At 49.0% G+C, this 23109-nt stretch overlaps 1 protein-coding gene across 4 annotated transcripts in view; it reads left to right on the plus strand.

The window, feature by feature from the left end:
- Nucleotides 1-18146, plus strand: part of GABRA5 (gamma-aminobutyric acid type A receptor subunit alpha5) — a 71273-nt gene extending 53127 nt beyond the window's left edge. For all 4 annotated transcript variants that reach the window (XM_019628899.1, XM_019628902.1, XM_019628898.1 and 1 more), the window contains 4 exons: nucleotides 7399-7542; nucleotides 10242-10394; nucleotides 12822-13033; nucleotides 16896-18146. In XM_019628899.1, the coding sequence (XP_019484444.1) occupies nucleotides 7399-7542; nucleotides 10242-10394; nucleotides 12822-13033; nucleotides 16896-17198 (812 nt within the window). In that variant the 3' untranslated portion in view covers nucleotides 17199-18146. The remainder of the gene's footprint in view (nucleotides 1-7398; nucleotides 7543-10241; nucleotides 10395-12821; nucleotides 13034-16895) is intronic.
- The last annotated feature ends 4963 nt before the right edge of the window (nucleotides 18147-23109 follow it).

The following is a 23109-nucleotide window of genomic DNA, read 5'->3' on the forward strand; positions in this document are numbered from 1 at the left end:
ACATCACAATTTTAAGACCAGGCGACATGGAAAATATTATTTTCCATGAGGGAATTGGAAGGAACTGCTGGTTTGAAGGTAAACAGGCTAATCAACATGGGGGTGGGACTTTACGGACGGCTTTCCCAGAACACACCTTGCTTTTTGCCTGCTCCACAGTCCTTTCCACGAGGGAGGGTGACAGCCCTTTGCCCTCTTACTGATGTGGTCCCATTTAGGTCCACAGACATGGAGAGTGTGGTCTGTGACTCTCTCCGTGAGCCCAGTCAGAGCAGTGACCCCATATAATTTTAGACTCGGCTGTGGGTGCTAACAAGCCCCTTGGCTAGCAAACTTCAGACCTGTGGGTTGGTTGTGTTGGTGACAGGCATCAATGTGACCTGTTCATTTCCATCTATGGCGGGCGGCACTCAGCTGTCAGTTAATTCTGGGCAGAGCCCCCGGATCTAATTGTACCTGCTGGGTTAGAATCAGAGATACTGGCTGTCCACTGGCCATTACAGATAACGCTTCTGCCCGCATTTGTATTTTCCAAAGTCCCTAACCTAGCTGATGCAGTTGGTGTGTCAGGTGTTGACTGGTTTTTCAGGTCAGGAGACTGAGGCAGGGGACGGGGAGGGAAGTGCTGAAGGTCACGCAGGTGATAGATGTGAGTCTCCTGAGGCTGTTCCTCTGCTCATTCCCACCCCCAGCTTTAGAAGAGAGAGGAAGGCTGAGGACATGGGTGTCAGAGAACTCAGTTCCTGTCTGCTTCCTGACCCCCACAATTGCCATTATCGATTGTGCCTACCCTGCAGTTCTGAGCCCAGTAGGCAATGAACGCAGAGGAAAACAGACTCCCTGCCTGGTTATGGGCAGTTCTTGGGTGTCCACGCAGCCTGTCACATAAGGCTGACAAATGGGCCTCACATACCGGGTTTGCTTGCGACCATAGTGAGAAAGTGAACTCAGTAAAAAGGTCTTTTCCTAAGACTGGATTCGACACCAAGCCCAGATCCTTCCCTGCGTATGGTTATGTTCCTTACAGCTACTATTTATTAAGCACCCATTGTGTGTCGGCCGCATGCCATGTCCTTGACTCTGGTGACTACACTTTGTTCTCACAGTGCCCCTAGGAGATGGGGATTATGTCCTCCAATCTGCAGATGGGGAAATAGAGGCTGAGACTATAAATAGGTTGTTGAAGATCAGAGTCATGCACCGTATTTTGCTCATAGTTGGGCAAAAACTCGTTGCTTCTGAAAAGCCTTATAAATCAGGGCTGGAGAGAGCCCTGGCCACCTCGTCTTCAGAATGAGGGCAGACGGAAAGTGTCAGCCCCTGAGAAGGAGCGGTTCGGAAGGCGGTGATAAATTCCCCAGTCTGTTATGAGGGACAACGTCTCGGCCCTTCCCGCCCGACTCGCTGATGGATGGTCCGCGGGAAGTGAGGATTATGGTTCCGGAGCTTTCCATCATGACAGAGGACAGCAGCAAACCTGATTGCCTCATTTACTGTTGTCCCTGGCTCAGAGATTGATGCCACAAAGAGAAGAATTTAGTGCTGCTAAGCCCTGGAGCTGAAACGCACTCGAGTGGTCATTTATTCCCACCCTGCGTTAGGCAAGCAAAGCGCGGCAGTACTGAACCCCACTGGAGCCCCTCACCCTAGTATGAACACTCTTAACACCATTAGTGTCTATGGCTCATCTAATGCTGACCGTGTGAAAAACAAGAGGATGTGAACTGTTAGCATGCATCCGAAGTGACATCATACATCACTTTGTAACTCCAAGGAACTTCGATTTAGTTACAATGATTACTTTATCAGGTCCCCACTGTAAGATAAGTATTATTATCCACACCCCCCACCATCCACACCATCAACAATGGAGAAAGACACTTGGAGGACCCAGGCCAGTGAGCCTGTGGGTGACACAGCCAGCCTCCTCCCCAGCCAGGGACTCTGGGGCACCAACATGCTTTCCTGGTCCACACGCCTCAGAGCCCAGAGGGCGCCATCTGTAACTGTGGGCCACTGTGTAACTGTGGGGACCCAGTCCCGCTGTGGAAAGTGGTGCCCAGTCCTGCAGTCAGGAGAGTGTACAGCGGAGGGTCCATGTTCCCACAGGCCGGTCCCAGCCCCACCCCCCTCGGGGCCTCTACCAGCCATGAGTGCCACCTGCATCCAGAGAAGGGCGCTGCACCCCAGACCTCTGCTACTCTCCACGTGTCCGAGACCCCCTCTCCCCAGTTTCCGCCCACTTCGTCCTTGAGCACCAAGTGGACAGCCCCACAGGGGACACTGCTTCCTGTGCTCTGAGGTTGGAGCTCCCTATGAGGTCAGGATTCACGTTTCCCACCCGACTCACATTTCCCAAGGGTTGTGGAGAGCCCCTTGCTTCCCCTGGCCAGGGGCTATGCTCACAGCTATCCTGTGGATTGGGAGATGGGGTGGGGGTATTCATGGGATGTCTGCAGCCCTCCTCACTGTGAACATAGCCACTGGGAGGCCAGCCTCACAGGCAGCAGTTGTCCCCAGTAGGAGGCAGGTGGACTCTGGAGAAGCCACCGGACAGGTACACAGGACAGCAAGGTTGGAAGCTCTCGAGCAGTCAGGGGACAGTGGGAAGCCAGGCGGTGCTGCCTCGTCACTAGCTACTGCCGGCTGCACACTCACAGTCCCGACCAGAACCCAGCGGACTGCTGGGTGCCCGAGTGGCATGGCCCTTCACTGTTCAGCATTGCACAGCACTCACAGAATAGGAAGAGGGCAAAATCTCACTGTCATTTATGTGGAACTCAGAGAGCCACCAGAGCCCAGCAGAGGCCCTGCGGCGCCTGTGACCAGATGTGCAGAGGGCAGCTTGCCGAGGTGGGGAGTACCGATAGCCCCCACGCCCTCATCATCCCAAGCCGCACGGCTCCCCCGGAGAGAAGGGAAATTACCGGAGAGCACACTGGTGTCAGGAGTGCGCCAGGGCTGCCCATGTGAAAAACACACTTGTGGATTGCCTGAGGCTTGAAAACAGAAGGCCATGTTGATTTTTAAAAACATGAGAAGAATACCACTCCACACCCACCTGCCGGATGAGTTACACGTGCGTCCATGTACCACCAATTGCTGAGGCAGGGTCTGCTCTACTTCTAGTTCACAGCTTGCTAACAAGCACTGAAATATCAGAATCATATCACTGATTCATTTGGGTATGACCTCACTCTCACTGAGCAGCTGTCTGATAAGTGGGCCTCCCGAGTAGCCTTGGCTCGGGGATAGGGAGCGCTGGTTAACAGAAAGGAGTATTGAGTATCACACGTCAGGGGAAAACGTCTAGCAAAAAAATGGTACCACATCTTTTGGGAAAGATTTCAGTATGGAAGACTATTCTGTGTCTGTCTTATTCTATCGATGGTGATGCTATTGGTCAGGAATACCTGGGGCACATCTGGGCCCCTACCACTCACCTGGTCCCTGACACTCACCTGGCCCCTACCACTCACCTGGCCCCTACCACTCAGGCAGTCTCCCACCCAACCCCTCCCAGAGCCAATGTTGCGTCTGGACCAGCCCTTGTGGTTTTTATTTTGACTGCAGGATGCACCTAAGCAACAACCATCAGGGAACTTTGGAATAATAAGTTTTGTCACTCACAGGTCCTGGGGGGTGCACTGCACCCCCGGGGCCACACAACTCCAGGGTCATAGGTCAGAGAGAGAGAGAAAGTGCACACAGACCTGGGACTCCTTTTTTATTGGGGTTGAGGTTGGGGTTCCTAGGGTGTCATAGATTCGCTCTCTATTGGCAAGTGTAAGACCTAAAGCAGGAATGAAGTCACAGGGGAGACATGTAGGGTCACTCAGTTATCTAGATCGCCCAGGGCTTTCTGAAAGGGGAACCCTGGGCAGATCAGCCTGGCTGTTTTCTGGTTGTGCAGCTGTCGATAATTTACTGGAGACGGATGTGTTGGAAGCGCTTCCTGGGCCATCAAAGTACAACCAGAAAAGCTTAGTGTCAGGCGTTGACACTACAACCAGAAAAGCTTACTGTCAGGTGTTGACACTACAATCGGAAAAGCTTACTGTCAGGTGTTGACACTACAAAGACCTAAACACACGGGGAGACGCATCCTGTCCATTATTAAAAAGATAATGCCATGAGGTGTCCTATCTCCCGAGTCTACAGTCTACACTCAGTTCAGTTTCAACAGCAATCTCAGCAGCTTTTTACAGAAGCCTGACGAGCTGACTGTAAGAAGCATGAGCATGAGCAAAGGGTCAAGGAAGCCAGGGGCCCCTGAAGAAGGAAAGGAGAGCCCTCGCTCTCCCAGCTGTTGGTGTTTTCTAAAGTATGTGCAGCCTAGTCGAGTAAAATAGAATGGGATAGGGACAGGCAGGGCAGAGAACCCATGCGCTATGGGAAGTGCACTTGGACTTTGCAGAACCCTACGCGTGAGTGGGCGGCAATACAGAAAGCCACAGGGAGAAAATGCGATTGGATACTTACGTGTGAAACTATACACAGAAGTCAAGTCCCGGAGATTAGGCCCTAAGGGTGAGAGAGCAATGCCCGGGGCCTGGATCCTAGGGACAGGGAGGGCCTCGGAAATATGACGAGGAAAGATTAAAAGGTGGATACATTTGACTAATTAAAAGTAATGTGTATCAAAAAAAAAGAACAAATTGAAATCGCCACCAACTTGAAGAAGATATTTGCAACACACAGGTCAACAAGCACATGTGTCAGAATATATAAAGAAAACAGGAATCAAGTGGGGAAAAAACATAACCAGATTTCACAAATAAGACATAAGCAAAGCCCAAAATTATCTCGGTTATTGACTCCTGCCGGGAAGCTAAACCACAAAACAAATCATGCACTGATTGTCGTAAAATCCAGGGACCACCTTGTGGGGAGGAGGCGGTGCATGGGGGGCCTTGAAGGTTCTTACATTTTACTCTGTGTTAAGCTCAGTGGTTGAACACACGTGCTTGCTTTATTATTTTTCAACTGTTACAAATACTCTTTTACACCAAAGCAAGGGTAAGGATAGCAATGTGCATTAGCAAAGAAACTTCCAGACTTGCTGGCAGCACTCTATGTCATTTGAGAGACCATTCTGGCTTCTGCCTGTCAAGGCCTCTGATGTAAGTGTGTCGTTTTGCTTGTAAGACCTGGCAGGATGGCTGTTGCAGGGGCTCCTGCAAGATGCTTTGGGCCAGCCCCACTTAGGGGAGAGTCCCAGAGCGTGCCGTCCCACTAGAGGACGCCTTCCCGGCCAGCACTGGCACACCTCTGCAGCTCACCCCGGTTGCGGTGACACCTGCATACAGGGCCCAGTTTCTAGAGCAGCTGGGAGTGAAGCATGTAGCCTTGTTGGCCAGGTTGCCAGATGTGATGTGTGTGCAGATTCCCGGGCTGGGCTGTGGGGCAGGTGTGTGGTCTGCCTGCCTTCAGGTTCTCCAGACACAATTGCAACAGGTGAGCTTTTTGGTTCCTTAAAGCAAACTGGGTTGGGCCTCACCTGTCCTGTGGAACCCTTCTTGTCTAGGTGGCAGATGCCACTAGGTCCTGTGCAGACTCCTGCAGCCAGGGACATGAGTCTCCAGGACAGCACGTGCCCTCCCACCGCTGTGGCTGCTGCTGAGGTAGCTGTCCCTCCTCACCTGCTCCAACTTGAAACCCTATAGCATGCTAGGAAGTCTCACTCCACCCTCCTGCAGAGACATGCACTCCCCAGGGGATCTCACCAACCATGCTTCGTGTCACATCTGTATGCTGCTGACTTAGAAGTCACAGCCTCACCTGGGGTGATTCTCTTATTTGCTTAGACCCCCTGTGTCTTCCTGGCTAGCTCAGAATGAAGGTCAAAGCCCTTCCAGTGGCTGTGAGGCCCTTTTTGTCTGGGCTTTGCCTCTGCTCTCTGCCCTGTACAGTGACACTGCAGCCTGGACTCTCTCTGCCTTAGGACCTTGGCACCCGCAGCACCCTTCCCTGCGATGCTGGTCCTCCTGACAGCACGTGGGTCTCCTGAGTTAGACCTTCCCAGATGCCTCTTTTTCTATCCACCTGCTTCTCTCTTCACAGCTTGTCTTTCTCTGTAGCACCTATAGCCACCTCACCGGTCACCTGTCTTATGTGTATTTGTCTCTGTCCTCTAGGACACAGACGTCCATCCCTTTGTTCTCCATCCACCTGAGTTTTCTATTGCTGCCCTGACAAGCCGTCACAGACGTAGCAGTCTGAAAGCACATGTTTATTAATTAACTTTATTGTGGTCATCATTTTGCAGTATATACATATGTCAAATCATTATACAATGTTACATGTCAATTATAGCTCCATAAAGCTGGAAAAAAAGGAAACAATAAAATAACACATTTGTTATCTCACAGTTCTACAGGAATGAAATGCCGTGAGTCTGTGTTTTTCTTCTCTGGGCCTGAGGCCGAAAGCAAGGCGTTGACAGGGCTGCGTCCTTTCTGGGGGCGAATCCACGTCCATCCTCACCCAGTTGTTGGCAGGACTCATTTCCATGTGGCTGTAGGACTGAGGTCCGGTTTCCTTGCTGGCTGTCACCCGGGGGTCATTTTCACCTTCTAGGCTGCCTGCGCTCCTTGTATCGTGGCCCCTTCCTTCCTCTGCGAGGCCAGCAATGGTGGTCGCTTGCATTCCTCATGCTTTGCATTTTTCTGAGTGTGTCTGCCTGGCTCCCGCTGGAGAAAGTTCTCTGTTTTTAAGGTCTCAAGCGATTATACCGGGCCCATTGGGACAACACAGAATAATCTCCTGACTTAATTCCATAGCCTTAATTCCATTTGTAGTGCCTTTCTTTTGCCTTGAAATGTAACAATCCAGGCAGTAGCATTCACAGGCATGATACCAGGAGCCAATGTCCTGCCTGCCACACCACCTTTCCACGAGGACAGCACTGGACAGCAGGATGAGTGGCTGTTGCGAAGCGGGACCTTATAGTGGCTGCTGAAGGCCGGTGCGGCCCCAAGTGCTATGCACAGTGTTGTTATGCAGCTTCTGTCACGACAGCAGGAGCCCTGAGAAGCAGGTGCTATTACTACCCCATTCTACAGGTGGAAGAACTGAGGTACCAAGTGTATGTGACTTGCCCAGTGCCAAAGAGCTGGGGCAGCCCCAGGCACTGTGGTCTCAGGGCCCATGCGAAAGTGACCCTGAAAAGAAAATACACACTAGACAGTGCTGGATGCTGGTTTCTGTGTGCTGTGACCTTTAGAAACGGAAAGGACCTGAACTGGGGTGGCCTCTGCCCGGGCCTGACCACCCTGCACACTCTGTCATTTAACTTCGACTTTGCAATCATCTCTCTTGCTTCTTTTATAAACACCTTTGGTTGTACCATGCTGCGAATAATGCCATGTTTGTGCCACTTTCTATCCCTCTATACAGATGCGTATCCTAATTCTGAAGTCGTCTATGTTTGGACCAATGGCACCACCAAGTCGGTGGTGGTAGCAGAAGATGGCTCCAGGCTGAACCAGTACCACTTGATGGGGCAGACGGTGGGCACGGAGAACATCAGCTCCAGCACCGGTAAGGCCTGGCTTGTGCAGCACCACCCTCTGGGGGGAGCCTCCCAGCCCCATGCCTGAGTGGGCACCACCCATGCACCTGGGTGAGGCCTGGCACCCACCGCGCCACTGTCTTGGGGGGCCCAGAGGCTCCAGCCCCATGCCTGAGCGGTCAGCACCCATGCACACAGGTGAGGTCTGGCACCCACAGCGCCACCGTCTGGGGGAGCTCAGGGCTCTAGCCCCACACCTGAGCGGGCACTGCCCACACACACATGCCATCCTGCCCACCTGCTCTCCCCTTATGCTCCGGGGCACAGCTGTTAGGCAGTGCTGGCAGCCAGGAGCCCTCTGAGTCAGCCCCCCTTCCCTGCAGTTGTGCTCCATGAACCAGCTGCGGTGACCCGCGGCATTTAGGGTCACACAAGGTATTAATATGCGGTGTGTTTTCCCCTGTGACCATGATGGCAGGCCCTGCCCGGAGGTCACATGGACCTGTTTATGTAACACAGCCCCTGCCCTTAGCCCTGAGACACACAGGTGGCAGTCTCTGCAGGAAAGGTTGCTGGTTTCCTGCAAATACTCCCATTTACCTGCTCCCCTACCTCCTGCTTTGAACAGTTCAGAGAAGATTTCCCAGGGGCTGAGCTTTGGAAAGCACACGCCAGCAGCATAGAAATAGAGGAGGCCTTACGAGGAGGAGCAGCTGCTGTCACGCCCACGTGTGCAAAACGGGTGGGTGGCCAAAGGGACAAAATGCCTCCCCTTCCTCAGCTGCAGGGTGTGTCCTCCGACACCTCCAGCCATGGGAGGCCCAGCTCTAGTGATCATGGTCACAGAGCGTGGCTGTGACCAGGGCACGGGACCTCAGGGCTCCAAGGGTCCCCCTGTGGCATAGGAGAAACGTGGTGTAGCATGGAATAAGCCCGATTGCAGCTTGAGTTCTAATCCCCAAAGGACGCCCTGGGGGAGCTCCTGGGCAGCACCCCTCTTTGTCTGCACTGCCAGCCCCCGGAGCTGCAGGGAGCTCACAGCATGTCAGCACTGCCTCCTGTTCCACCGGTGCTGGGTGTCCTGGGGACAGGAGAGAGAGCCTGGCAGGGCTGGGAGGACAGGATGGCTGCCTCCCCTTGCGGTTACCATGTCACATGCAGCGGAAGAGGAGACAGGGCTGATTTTGTGGGAACTGGTGACAAGGTGTCATGGCAGAGGCCAGGGCGAAGAATTGTGATGCTCTGGTTTGGTGCTGTTTCATGTAGTTCTTTAAATTTTTATGAATGAGGTTTCTATCCCTATTTATATTCTAAAACGACGGTCTTTTTTTTTTCTCCAATATTTGATATCACTACCCTCCATTTAAAAAATCAAACAAAATGAAAAGAACAGCAACAACAAAGAAGAGTTTAAAGTAGAACAGCAATTTCAAACCTGACTGCAAAGAGACAGACAGGCACTTCCCCTCCCCACGGTGTTAAGGAGATGCAGATGGGGTCGTCATGATGGCCCAGTCCTGTGCCCGTCTCAGCCCCTTTTCTGTGTCCCTGTTTTTTTCTGCTGTGAGGGACAGGTGGCACCCACTGGCCCCTCTCACCTGCTCGCACCTGCCTAGGGTTCTGGGGTATGGCCTGCCACAGCCTGTCACAAGCCCCACAGAGAACCATGGTCTCCCTTTCTGTAGGGAGCAGCTTTTACCACGTGAGCCCAATGGTTCCTGGCATCTCTGATGTTTGGCACACTGTGAGGAAAGGCACCAGGGACACCCTCAGCTGGCCTTGCTGAGCTCTGGGCTTCGACTGCAGCAGCAAGCTTCCTCAGAGCTGTGTTTTCAGTCTCAAACATCAAGGCTCTGCCCACACAGCTGACAGATCACCCCCGAATACATGGCCCACCTGGGGTCTGCTTTAGTGGGGGCCCAGGCCCATTCCCTCACTTCTCAGGTCAGCAGGCTCCCTGGCCACACCACCTACTCCTTCCAACTCAGCCAAAGAGCTCTGATCAGCTCTGCCTCCACTTCTCAAACCATTCTTCCTGTTTCTCCAGGGAGATGCAAATTCAGGTGACAACAGACATACCCTTCCACCGCACCCCAAGGCTCCTTACCAGTTCACCATCAAGGCAGCTTCATTCTCAGCAATGAACGGGAGGTCCCCCTGGGCCTCCCACACAGCCAGGCAGATCCAGAGAAGGCACTGGGGCATGGCCAAGGAAATGCCCCAGCTCCCTGGCAGGCAGAAGGCAGGGCCTGCCAGGACACTCGGCCTCCTGTGGCTGCTGGGCCAAGGAAAGCCTGTGGGGAGTGGTCGCCTGCTCCTGGGAGCCCTCCCTGCCTGGGACATGGGGCGAAAGCCCTCCACCCGCCACAGGGCTGTGTGATCCTGAGTTACATCCGCAGAGGCTAAATCCTGAAATCCTGATGGCAGTGGCAGCGAGGGGGGCAGGTGGAGAGAGGCACAGATGGTGACCGAGGGGATTAAGAAAACACACAAATCTGATTTGCCCAGGAAAAGCGTCACCAGCAAAGGCTCTTCAGAGGCCGGAGGTCCCAAGAATTACTCATAAAATGACCGTGAAGGAATCCATGCACCCTCCATCGTCTCCTTCCTTCATTAACCATATGGATAAATACTTGTCCACCGGGAAGGTGGCGAAAGGCCAGGCTGGGGACTCCTCTGACAGGGACAGTGGGACTTCAGGTGATTGACTAAGCTTGCTCATTTGCAGGTGAATACACCATCATGACAGCTCACTTCCACCTGAAGAGGAAGATCGGTTACTTCGTCATCCAGACCTACCTGCCCTGCATAATGACCGTGATCTTGTCGCAGGTCTCCTTCTGGTTGAACCGGGAATCCGTACCAGCCAGGACAGTGTTCGGTGAGTGTCCCCAGCCAGGCCTGGCCTGGTGCTGCTGATCACCCCCAAGAGCAGCAGCCTCTACACCCTGCGTGCTGCCTGCCTGCTCTGTGACCTGTAGAACAAAGGGACAGTTAGGAACTCACTGTCAAGAGTGGGGCTGGCCCTTGGAGCACGGTTAGGGGACCACACACATCTGGTTGGTCATTGTTTCTGGTTTGAAAAGCCTTTCGCTGGTAGCCTTTTTTTTGAGGTTTGAAATTGCCAGCAATTCATCTCATGTGAGATTTTGCTACAGTATTTTCACAAAGTTGTATTTTGTATGTTATTGGGCAGTTTTCTTTGCAATGTGCATTTGCCACTTTAACCCACAAGGGGCAGTCAGTGTCACATGTGATATGACCGTAATCAATTATATATAAGATGTCTTATCACATATGTGCACATATTATACACATATTTATACATGTGTAGGCGACACGCACATACCTACATATCCTTGACGAGAACCTAGAACAATGTCATTCGGCGTCACTGAGACATAAATTAAGTTTAGCTCAGCAGGTGCCTTGGCTCAGCAGGTGTTTCAAGCGCTTGACTTTCCCCTTGAGGCTCTGTTTCCTCAAATTCCAGTAGTGACACTGAAGGCAGCTTTGCAGGTCAGTCGTGGTGACAGATGGTGACATCTTTTTAACTGTAAAGCGCAGCTCCTGCCTCAGCTCTTCCTACTGCACTTTCCAAAGAAGAAAACCGCCACCTGCATTTTGTGGGCAACGATCTCTGTCGCACCAACCTCACCTGATTAAGCTTCGGGATGTTCGGGGCAGCGCGGAGCTCCCCAGCTCTCCACGGGAATATCAGTGGGCAGGCAGGGGGAAAGCTAGCATGGAGAATGCTGCTTATGATAGCCGGTTTCCTCTGGGAAATTCTCAATGCCCAGTGGGAGGTGAAGGACCCGAGAAGACACGGGAAGCCAGTGCAAAGTCAGGCACACACTTCTTCCTGGCACAGTGATTAGCTGCGTTTCTAAGAAAAATCAGCGATGCATACTGATCTGTCATTAAGCTTAGTTCCGTGCATGGTACCACATTCAGTGAGTACCTTTGAAGGACAACCCTGGGTGAAAATGAAGCTGCTATGACCACCACTGACGTCACTCTTCTGGTGCTGTGTTGGTTCCTTAGGGCTGCTGTAGCAAAGAGCCATGCACGGGGGGCAGGGACTTAACAGAAATTAACCGTCTCGTAGCTCTGCAGGCTACAAGTCCACCATCGGGTCAGCAGGGCTGTTTCCGTCCAAGGGCTGTGAGCAAGGGGTCCGCTCCAGGCCTCTGGCCCACTTCTGGTAGCTCCTTGTCCCGTCTTCACCTGGTCTTCTCCCTGTGTGGGTGACTGCGACACCAGTTATACTGGAGTAGGGCCCGCCCTAACGACCTCGTTGTAACTTGATTACTTCTATAGAGACTGTATTTCCAGGTCAGGTCACATTTTGAGGTTCTGGAGGTTAGAACATCAATGTATAAATTTGGGGAGACACAGTCCAACCCCGAGCAGGTGTGCTGCTGCCTCATGCAGACGAAACCGTGGTGAGAAGGAAGGCACAACACATGGGCTGGACGGGACCTGCAGACCTGGGGCTGGATGTGGCTTCTCACTTGCTAGCTGATGAATTTGGGTCCATTGCTAACTATTTTAAGTCTTTAAGCTTCTCCCCTACAAAATGGGAATAATGACACCCACGCAGAACGCAGCTTAGATCAGGGTCTGGCACTTCATCGGTGCCCTGTAGGTGGTTTCGCTCCTGTCAGTCCTAGACCAATGTCACCCTCTGAGGTCTGGCTTGCTGCATGGTCCCTGTGGGTTTCCCAGCAACCGAGGCTGATGGTCACGGGTGCCCAGACATAGTGCATTGATGGCCCTCGGGCTCCAGGAACCCACAGGATGGCTTAGTCCACATGACACTCAGTCTATGTCATCATCCTGCCTCAACGCCATGACTTGTAACATGCACAGTAAACCTTTGTGAAGCTCTTCACTGGGCACTGTGAGCGTCCCTGCCTTGTCTCACTTGGATGTCACCCCAGAGCCCAGAAGAAACACCACTGCTTGTGCATGTCTTCGTGGAGCGCCAGCTATTGGCTGGACTCGCTCAGGCCATGGGGATACACTTAGTGGGTGTGTACCATTCAGACCCCAATCTCTGCACTCCTCGATTTATATCCCAGAGGAAGGAGACAACCTATAAGACAACTAAAATAAGCAGTGTTTTAAATGCTATGGACGTGTCACGTGTTATTGGGACTGCAGAGAGGGAGGGGGGTCTGGGCTGGGGACAAAGGGACCAGTGCCTTTCCTGTCCTTGTCTGTGGTGTTTGGGGTGTCCTGTGGGGTCCGGGGATCCTCACTGATCCCCATCTCCACTCTCCCTGCCCCCCTGCACCCTCCCCAGGGGTCACCACAGTGCTGACCATGACGACACTCAGCATCAGTGCCCGGAATTCCCTGCCCAAAGTGGCCTACGCGACGGCCATGGACTGGTTCATTGCCGTGTGCTACGCGTTCGTGTTCTCCGCACTCATTGAGTTTGCCGCCGTCAACTACTTCACAAAGCGAGGCTGGGCCTGGGACGGCAAGAAAGCCCTGGAGGCTGCCAAGGTCAAGGTACTAACTCCATTTCCTCTGTGCTCCATCCTTTCAGATTCTCTTCACTGGGAAAATGTGCCCAACTCTGTGTCAATATAGAGGCACCGTGTTTGTCCTCGCTCCCTCCCTTCCTCCCTTTCTCCATCCTTTCTCTCTCCTTCTCTCCCTCCTTCCCTCCTTTCCCCCGTCCTTCCCTCCGCCCTTCTCCCTCCTTCTCTCCTTCCCTGCCTCCCTATGACGAAATGTCCCCTCCCTTGTGTTCAGGGTCCTCACAGAGCCTTCCTGCAGCAAGTCCAGTTGCACCTGTGCTTTGAGGCACCAGCGAGATGGAAGCCAATGGCTGGGCCCTGTTTATGCTCAGGCCTGTGAACTTGGCTCCAGGAGCTCCTGTGTGGCCACATCTCAGTCCTGCGTCCATTTTCCTGTCCACTCTGTACCATGTGTCCATGTGGAGTGTCTTCCCAAGGTGGCTTTAAGGTCGTGCAGAGAGCACATGACAGGGTGGGAGAGCATGACCCTGAGCAGGTGGCCTGGCTCGCCCGCCTGGCATCCTGGAGCAATGGTGCAAAGCGTTATTCTCTTCAAGGTGATAATCATTGAGTATATAGAGGGTGGTGGGTGCCTGAATTTAAGGAATATTCGAAAGAAAAGGTTGCACAGCATTGTAGAACAAGCCACATCCGGGGGGAGCTGAGAATAACACACACATGGGACCGAAAATAGAGCAGTACATGGCCAACTGGACGACACCACACCTGAAACAAATAAGCAAACCCTGCACTATGAGAGAAGAGCAGATTATCACGGTAGATCCGAAAGTAAAACTTAATCTGTCCTGTGAGAATCCAGCTGGGAAGGAGTCTGAGAAACCATGACAAAGGACAGGACGGCTATGTCCTGACCCCCAGCCAGGCCACAAGCCAGTGACGGCATCCAGCCTGGCTGTTTCTGCTCAGGCCACTCAGCTCTATCTCGACAGCCCCTTGCTTGCTTTCTGCATGGAACACTGCTGTTTCCTTTGCTGTGAAAAGTCAGAGGTTCTGACGTGACGTGGCGCATGTCACCCTTCCCACCTCCGAGCGCCACGAGTTCCTCCCACACTCAGGTTTCAGTCATGGAAGACCCACTTCCGAGTCCCGCTCGCCCAGTTGGAGGAAGGCCTGCGGGACCCACCCTGGGCCCTCTTGGAGACAAGAGTGAGGAGGGTCTTCCCAAGCAGAAACCTTGGGAGTGGCTGTGTTTTGGGGGGTGGGGTTGAGAGAAAACAGGAGTCAGTGACCGCAATGGACAACTGGTGGGGACCTGGGAAAACATTGTAGAGACAGGGTGTCCTCAGCCTGTAGGGGTTCTGACTGCAGTATGCAGACTTGATCGGGTGGACAGAAGGAGCCATGGAGGATGTTTGTGGGGGAGGAACAAGAATGGAGTCTGGGGACATGGGGCATTCCAACACCCAGCACCCTGTGCCAGGAGGTAAATGTTTGCTAAGGGCCTGGGTCTTGGGTGACCTGGGGACAGCCACACGTGAAGTGGTGGAGCAGACTAGAGCCCACTGCAGGAACTGAGGCCAGCAGGCTCTGTCTATGACTCTAGGAGGAAGGTGAAACCTGGAGGTCAATGGAGGGCCCCAAATGTCCCCTGGTTTCGTCACACTCGGCCCCACTGTGGGCACAACCTGCCATAGATCTGAGCAGAGACCTGCAGGGAGAGAAGGGGTGAAAGTCTCATGGATTAAGTCTGATCCCGGATTAGCAGTGATCTTCTAGAATAATCAGTGTACCTCAATAAATCTTATAAAACTTCAAGAGTAAGTGTCGTTCCAGAAGGCGGGGGGTCCCACCCCTTGGGGCAGAAAGGCTCCATGCGGGAGAACTATGACATCGGGCAGGCACATCCCATGAGACGTGCTACTGCATGTGAATGAGTAAGTGTGGTGATCCCCCGCTCACGGACACCACTCCTTACAAGGACAGAGCGCTGGCAAGACACACTGTGTCCACTGTTTTTCCATGTTGGCATCTCTAGAAGTAAACACCAGGTCTGAGTTTGGGGTGCAAGGTAGTTTTTATGGGTAAGAAGCTGTGAAAGGACAGAGGAGGAAGCGAGATTTGGTGGAGGAAGGAGTTGAAATTGAAATGGAGGAAGTTGGGCCACGTCCCCAGGATGTCCCCAGAATGTTCTCAGGATGACCCCAGGATGACCCCAGGATGTCCCCAGGATGTCCCTAGGATGTTCCAAAATGTCCCCAGGATGTTCCAAGATGTTCCCAGGACATCCCCAGGAAGTCCCCAGGATGTCCCCAGCCCTGCAACAGTACTGAGTTCTGGGCTGCTGCTTGTCCTTTAAGTGAGACCCATGCTGTGAAGAGAGATCAGTCTGCTCCTTTGCTGGTTATACCAAGAGATGTAAGAGTGAGACAGCCATGTTTATGGTTTCTTGTCGCAGGCTCTCACGCAGCCCCAGCAGATCCGAGGGTGGCCTCCAGGTGCCTGCTCTGGCCTGAGGACAGCGGTCCTCGTGCATGTGGTTTCACATTTACTTGAGCTTTCTTCTCACCTGCTTCCTCTTGCTTGAGGCTCTTCCTTTCTGTTTTTTATGTTTCTCAGTTTTAATGGTTGACTTCTTTTCTTTTTCTTGTTTTTTCCAAGTATAGTCATCAGGCTGTACATTACGTCCCCAGGACTTATTTATTTTTTAATTGGAAGTTTGTACCTTTTGAACCCCTTCACCCATTTGCCCACATCCCAACCCCCATTTCTGGCAACCACCAATCCATTCTCTGTACCTACGAGTTTACATGGTTTTTTTTTGTCTTTTTTGTTTTGTATATTTCACATATAAGTGAGGTGATTCAGTGTTTGTCTTTCTCTGTCTGACTAACTTGACTTAGAATAATGCCCTCAAGGTCCATCCATGTTGTTTCAGTGGCAGGAACTGCTCTTTTTTTGATGGCCAAGTACTCCATTGTGTATATGTACCACCTTTTCTGTATCCATTCATCCATGGTTGGACACCAGGCTGTTTCCATGTCTTGGCTCTTGTAAACAATGCTGCAATGAACATGGGGTGCCTATGTCTTTTCCAGATAGTGATATATTTTCTTTAATTTACTCTCCTGTGTTTTCCAAATTTTATTTAATGAGACTGTATTACTTGGGTAATGGAACAGAATTTTTTCCAACACTTTATTATACAAATTTTCAAACATACAGCGATGTTTAAAGAATTTTACAGTGAAAACCTGTCTACCATTGACATTTTACTATGTATTATCACCATCTGTCATCTGTCATCTATCTATCTATCTACCTATCTATTTATCTATCATCTATCTATCTTCTATCCATCCATGCATCCATGCATCCACCCAGCCTCAATCCATCTATCAATCCATCTTATTTTGTGATGCATTTGAAAGTAAATTTCAGAGAACAGTACATTTCCCACTAAATATTTTAGCATGGAGGTCATTAACTAGAGTTCAGTATTTGTTTACTGTTTGATTCTTTCAAAGCAAAATTTACAGAGTGTGAAAAGTGCAAATACTAAGGGTACCTTTGAATAAACACGTTCCCCTCTGTAACCAAGCCACTATCATGACAGAGAACATCACCAGCATTCTAGAACGTTCACCACGCCACTTCCCAGGCAATTCCCATCCCCACCTCGACAAATGTAATGGCCATTCTGAATGTTTCCACCATCACTTACTCTGCCTGTGGTAGCCATTCACATCCATGGCTGGCCATGTGGGGTCTGCCTGCTGCCAGGGCTGAGCTGATGCTTCTCTCTTTTGAGAGCTAAACCTTCAGAACCTTTAGAAGTGAACTGACCCTTGCCTGCAAATGTCATGCCCTTACATTCTTATTATATTTTGCAGAAAAAGGAGCGTGAACTCATACTAAATAAGTCAACAAATGCTTACACTACCGGGAAGATGTCCCATCCCCCCAACATCCCAAAGGAGCAGACCCCCGCAGGGGCCTCCAATGCTTCCTCAGGCTCAGTAAGATCTTCCGAAGAGAAGACCCCTGAAAACAAAAAGACTTACAACAGCATCAGCAAGATTGACAAAATGTCCCGAATTGTGTTTCCAGTCTTGTTTGGCACTTTCAACCTAGTTTACTGGGCAACATATTTGAATAGGGAGCCAGTGATTAAAGGGGCGGCCTCTCCGAAATGACCCGCTGTGCTCCCTGACGCCAGCAGAGACGTCCTCCCGTGAAATGGAGCCCCGAGGGATGGCCCATCCCTGGGCACTGTCTTTCAGGAAATTTTTGCATGTTTAATAATATGTACAAATAATATTGCCTTGATGTTTCTACATAGGATGTCAGATGTTTCAAAGATGTCACATTGATAAAGCCAATAACTTTCTAGAACAACAGAAAACAATGGCTCTGACACTCAGATGATCAATATCTCACACTGATAGTTTACAAACAAGATAAGTATATTTTTAACTGTTCCAAGTGTTACCTAACAGTGTTTTTTATACTTCAAATGTCATTTCATACGAAATTTCCCAGCAAAGAAATATTTTAGGAAATGCTCCGTGATTATTACTTGACCAACTCTCGCCAGGAACAAAGATCACAAAGAGCACGTTTTGCATCAACAAGGAAACTGTGGGCATTTATGTACAAAACAAATTGCCTCTAATAACCCTGACTGTTCAGAAACTAGAGAGTCCTGCATGAGCTTGCTTTAAGAAATAGAATAGGCAAACATGTATGCAGAAAAATCTAATAACAGATACATGTGGTATGTTAGATTAACAGATCAAATATTTCCCCAAGGAAAAATTCAACTGCTTAAAAGTCTCTTTTTGGAGAGGGAGCAGAATAAACTTCTTTCTCTCCCCCCCAACCCCCACCCCCTGCTCCACTAACTGAACAATGACTAAGAAAGAAAAGAACAAGTGGTGTGATGACCGTGTTAGTGTTTGGCCAGTGCGTTCTGCATTCACCGTCCAAAACCTTGACCATCTTTTGCTGCAGCCAGTGTGTGTCAGTGGTGACAAACTGTGATTGAGTTATTTTCCATTTTATCTCCTTGTACGTACTTCACGATTGACCTCCTGCTCTCTTAGCTTTTGTAAATGATCCCTAAATGTTCATTAAAAAAATTAAAAAAAATGAACTGATCTTGTGGAGAAATGTCATTTGGGGGGAAAAACTCATATTTAGGTGGACTCATGAAAATGACACAAAGGACATCCAGGATGAAATTGCTTGGGAGATGACCTCTTATGTGGCAGCTCACCTCTGTTCCAGCCTAACTCCCCGGAGTGGCGTGTGGGGCGAAGTCTCATTTCACCCACAGTGAGGGTGAGGATGTGAAAGCAGCTCTTCCCCATCCATCATTTGCTGTGGCACCATCCCCGAAGTTCTGTACTTGATGGAACCCTCCCTGAATGTGTTCCCAAGGTGGGTGCTTGGCGTGGGCATGATGACTGCTCAGTCCTCACTCATGCCTGCCTTTTTCTTTTTGTAATGCAAAGTGATGCAAAGTGATGCATTTGGTGGAAGGACATACCCAGGGACAACATGTATGAAAGGGACACTTTCTGCCTCCTCTGTGACTCGCAGGGAATTCCAGGAGTGTTCGTCTGACTGTTATAAACAGTACCAACATTAGGTCTGCTTGAGATGACTATCTAATGGTGCCTGGTTCTTTAATACCCATCCACCTCCCTGTGCTTGGTAGGCCAGACACGGCCACAGCCATGGTCACACAGGTAGGTACTCAGCAGTGTCTTTCATCTTGAAGAACCACGTAAATGCCTATGGTATCCATTCACTGAAAATCCCAAGTTTATCCAGAAAAACCTTTTCAGGATTCAAGGTCAGTTCTCGTATTTTATCAGAGCAGCATGAGATCCAAAGAACTGACATTCTTCTAAAGGACAGGTGCCCATATCTCGGCATCCCTGCTCCATTACAAGGGCAGAGATTCCACCAGCCATGGAGGGAAAGGTGAACAGAAAGGGTGCTCAGAAATCTTCACACAGAAGCATTTCTCTACCACAAATGGTGCTGCATTTGTGGAATAACGTGTGTGCTATCTGTAATCCCACAGCATAAAATTTGCCAAAACAAAGGGCAAACCCAAGACCCAGTAGGGAAGCTTGTGTTTTCACTTACTGTCTAGTGACAGTTCTCTTGGGTCTTTACAGTTTAGCTTTGCATTGTAGTTTAGAGAACAGTATACTGTGAGTTAGGTCTAAATGAATGCACATGCAAACATTCACTTTAAACATCCGAGTCCTAACAGAAAACGATGTCTGTCATATCAGGTAAAAATGATTTTCTTAACAAATTCTCAGCTTTGTTACTGAAAACCCTAGAAGTCCCTCTGAGGGAATTCCAATGTAAAGATGTGCCCCCTGTATTTCCTTGCTCTGCTCATTCTTAAATCCGATGAATATTTAGTAAAAAAGATCACATGTTTTTGCTCTCTCGTTCTATATTGTAGATATTCAGTGTTTGATATTTTTAATGAACACATAATAAACAATCACCTTGGGAAAATGGTAACAGGGCAAGAAATAAAATTATAAAGTACAGTGCCCTACTTTTAGAACTGTGGAATTTAAATGTATCTTTTGCCATAACCATAAATAGAAAAAATATTCTAATAAGTCAGCAATCAGTATTCTCAGGAATCTATGTGTCTATCTAGGGCAAGCTTTGGCTGAAGTTGGCCTAAATGCTTGTATACAATAATTGGGTTGAAATGCTTCTACATAGCTGTCAAAGTTAAAATAGTACAGCAAACACCCCTGTTGAAGACTGACAAGGAGGTTGTAAGTCTGACTGACTTGTTATGTTAGCACCTTAGAAATAGTTCCCTCTGTCTCCTATGGGAGAAGCTGTGGGGAATGCATACAGTAAATTAGAAATCTCTATTTTACAAATAAGGATGTTGAAACCCAGAGAGGTTAATCCCTTGGCTCAAATCATATCACACACTAGGGGAAAAGGCAGGTGGAGATTTCTTTTCTCATATTTCCTAACTGGGTTCACAATATCACGCAATTGCTTCCAGGTGGAATTTGAGAACAAAAAAACTGTAACCTAAAATGGAAAATCTTGTTTGAAGCCCTGGTTGAATTATTATATTCATATATTAAGAATGTCCTCAAAAATTTCTTTTCATTGAAAACATGACCTTTAAGTCTGTTCCTTCTTATGTAAAAATTCTGTGCTTCTGTGATAGAAGAGATTCCTCTTGATAGAATGGACTTGGGGGTAGCACTGTCCATCAAGGGAGAGAGAGAGAGAGAGAGAGAGAGCGCGCGCGCGCGTGCGCGTGCCAGGTGGGAATGGGTGGGGGGAGGGAGGGGAGGGGAGGGGAGAGAGAAACCCGGATCCAGGTATCTTGATGTGATTGGAATTGGAAATGTCTTAATTCTTTCAAGGAAAACAGTATTTTGAATATTTAAAAATTAGTCTTGATGTCTTTTTTCACAATGCTAACACATCTGGGCCAGTCAATGCCATGAGCCAACACAGTGAGTATCTGAATATGAAGCAGTCTGATCCTTGCAATAGCTTGGTCGTGAGACTACTGGGCAATGATGGAGGTAGCCGAGGAAAGTGGCTGACTGGTATCCCAAGAAAGGGTCAGTCTGTTCACTTCGTTATTAAAATCCATCAATTCTGAGGTCTTCTCTTGGTGAGCACTCGCATGGCACATAGATGTTTTCCTTCTGTGAACATATGGAAAGGTCTATCCACCTATTCCTTCCCAGGCCACCTCGTCACCAATATTCCAATGTGTCCCCTTCCAGTTTCTGACCATCCTTCCACAGCCCATGAAATAGACAGACTCACACCTCTGGACATCTTTCTTTGTAGGCACAATAGACAGCCATGTGTAGGGTCTGAGGCTCTGTCCACTGAAAGGATTTCCCTTTGTCCCTGCCCTTCAGGGGTGTCCCAGAGTGAGGTCACAATGCTTCTGCTGTCTGCTTTCAGGTGGTGCCTGCATTCTGTGAGGAAGCATCTGAAAACCAGGCTGGAGTTTTTCCTCTAACCACTGGTCCTAGGGAACTCTCCAGGAGGCCATAGCTGTGGCCAAGAGAAAGAATGTGATGTGGTAAGAGAGGACCACTTGGAAGGGAAAGGCAATCAAGGTTTCTGTGGACAAATTGTGACCCAGTCAAAGAGTTGGCATGATTGTCTCAAGGTCCATTCATGTTGTTGCAAATGGCAGTATTTCATCTTTCATATGGCTGAGTAATATTCCATTGTGTATATGTACCACCTTTTCTTCATCTAAGTGAAATAAGTCAGAAAAAGTCCAAGAACCATATGATTTCACTCCTACATGGGATATAAAACTGAAAACAACAAACAAACAAAAACTCATAGACACAGACAACACAGTGTGGTGGTGACCAGAGGGTAAAGGGAAGGGGGGTGGTAGAAGAGGGTAAAGGGGGTCAAATACATGGTGATGGAAGGAGAACTGACTTGGTGGTAAGCACATGATGTGATATATAGATGATGTATTATAGAATTGTACATTTGAAACCTATGTAACTTTACTAACCAATGTCACCCCAATACATTTAGTTAAGAAAGAGTTGGTATACCAGGGGTTCAGGAAAGGGTGGAGGTGGGAGTGAGTGGGTGTGGCTGTAAAGGGTGATGGTGGGCATCCTAGTGGTGATGGATGTGTTCCGTGTCTCCACTGTGTCAGTGTCAATATCTTGGCTGTGATATTATACCATAGTTTTGTAAATTGTTACCTTTGGAGGGAACTTAGTAAAGAGCACATGGGATTTATCTGTATTATTTTTTTTACAAATTCATGTGTATCTACAATTATATAAAAATTTTTAAAAATTAACAAGAAACTACAATGGTTTTCAAAATTAAAAGAAATGCAGAGAATACACATATAAGTGAGATCATATGGTATTTATCTTTCTCTGTCTGACTTGTTTCACCTAGCATAATGTTCTTTAGGTCCATCCATATCATTGCAAATGGTAAGATTTCATTTTTTAAACAGAAACAGTCTCAGAGATATAGAGAAAAACATAAGGGTTGCTAGATGGGATGGGGGTGGGGATAAGGGAGAAGGGGAGGGGATTTGAAAGCACAAGTTGGTAGTCACGATATTGCCACAGGGATATGAAAGACAGTTTGGGGGATATAATCAATAATGTAAAGATTTTGTAGGGTGTCAGATGGGCACATGTCTTCTTAGGGAGACCGTTCCATGGACAGTGTGGATGCCTGACCACTGTGCTGTACACCTGAAGCTGAATAATATTGAATGTCAACTATAATTTTATATATATATATATATATATATATATATATATATATATAGTCACAGGATGTGGATTACAGTGTAGGGTATAGAGTCAATGGAATTGTAACAGCTATATATGCTGTCAGAGGGAGGAGGGGGTTATCACTTTGTGAGGGGTGTAAATGTCTAACTATTACATTGTTTTGTACACTTGAAACCAATAATAAAAAAAAGAAATGCTGCAAAAAGAAGACCAAATGGAAGTGAAATTGGTACCTCTTTTCTCCATAGCATAAGAGAAACCAGAGGATAATAACAGCTAAGAGAAAATAACTTTCAACTTGCAATTCTATACCCAGGATAACTACATTATAAGAAAGAGAATACAGCGGAGACATCTTATGGTTAATAAAGTTTGAGGTTTTTAATGCCAAATGAGCCACACTAAAGGAAAATCTAGGAAATGGAAAAAGATCCTGGAAGGAAGTTGAGACATGAGAGAGAAATGTGAGCAAAAATGTCACAAAGGTTGCTAACTCTAGACTCACACTGAACATACAAACACTGCCAAATGTGTGGGAAGAAAATCGAGAAAGTCCTGGACGACTATATCTTGTGATGTGGCAGGAAGAGGGTGTTTGATTAGTGTTACGATATCCTATGTGCTTATTTATTTTTTTTTAAAGATTTCATTGGGGAGTTGGAGGAGGGGAACAGACAAGTTGCTGTCGTTTTGTTCTTCAGTCTAGTTGTGGAGGGCGTCGCTTCACTGGCCCATGTTGGTATTATCATTGCGTCTTCCCGGGTGAGGCAGATCGGTTGCC

Source organism: Hipposideros armiger, unplaced genomic scaffold (genome assembly GCF_001890085.2).
Source record: "Hipposideros armiger isolate ML-2016 unplaced genomic scaffold, ASM189008v1 scaffold_814, whole genome shotgun sequence".
Classification (NCBI taxonomy): Eukaryota; Metazoa; Chordata; class Mammalia; order Chiroptera; family Hipposideridae; genus Hipposideros; species Hipposideros armiger.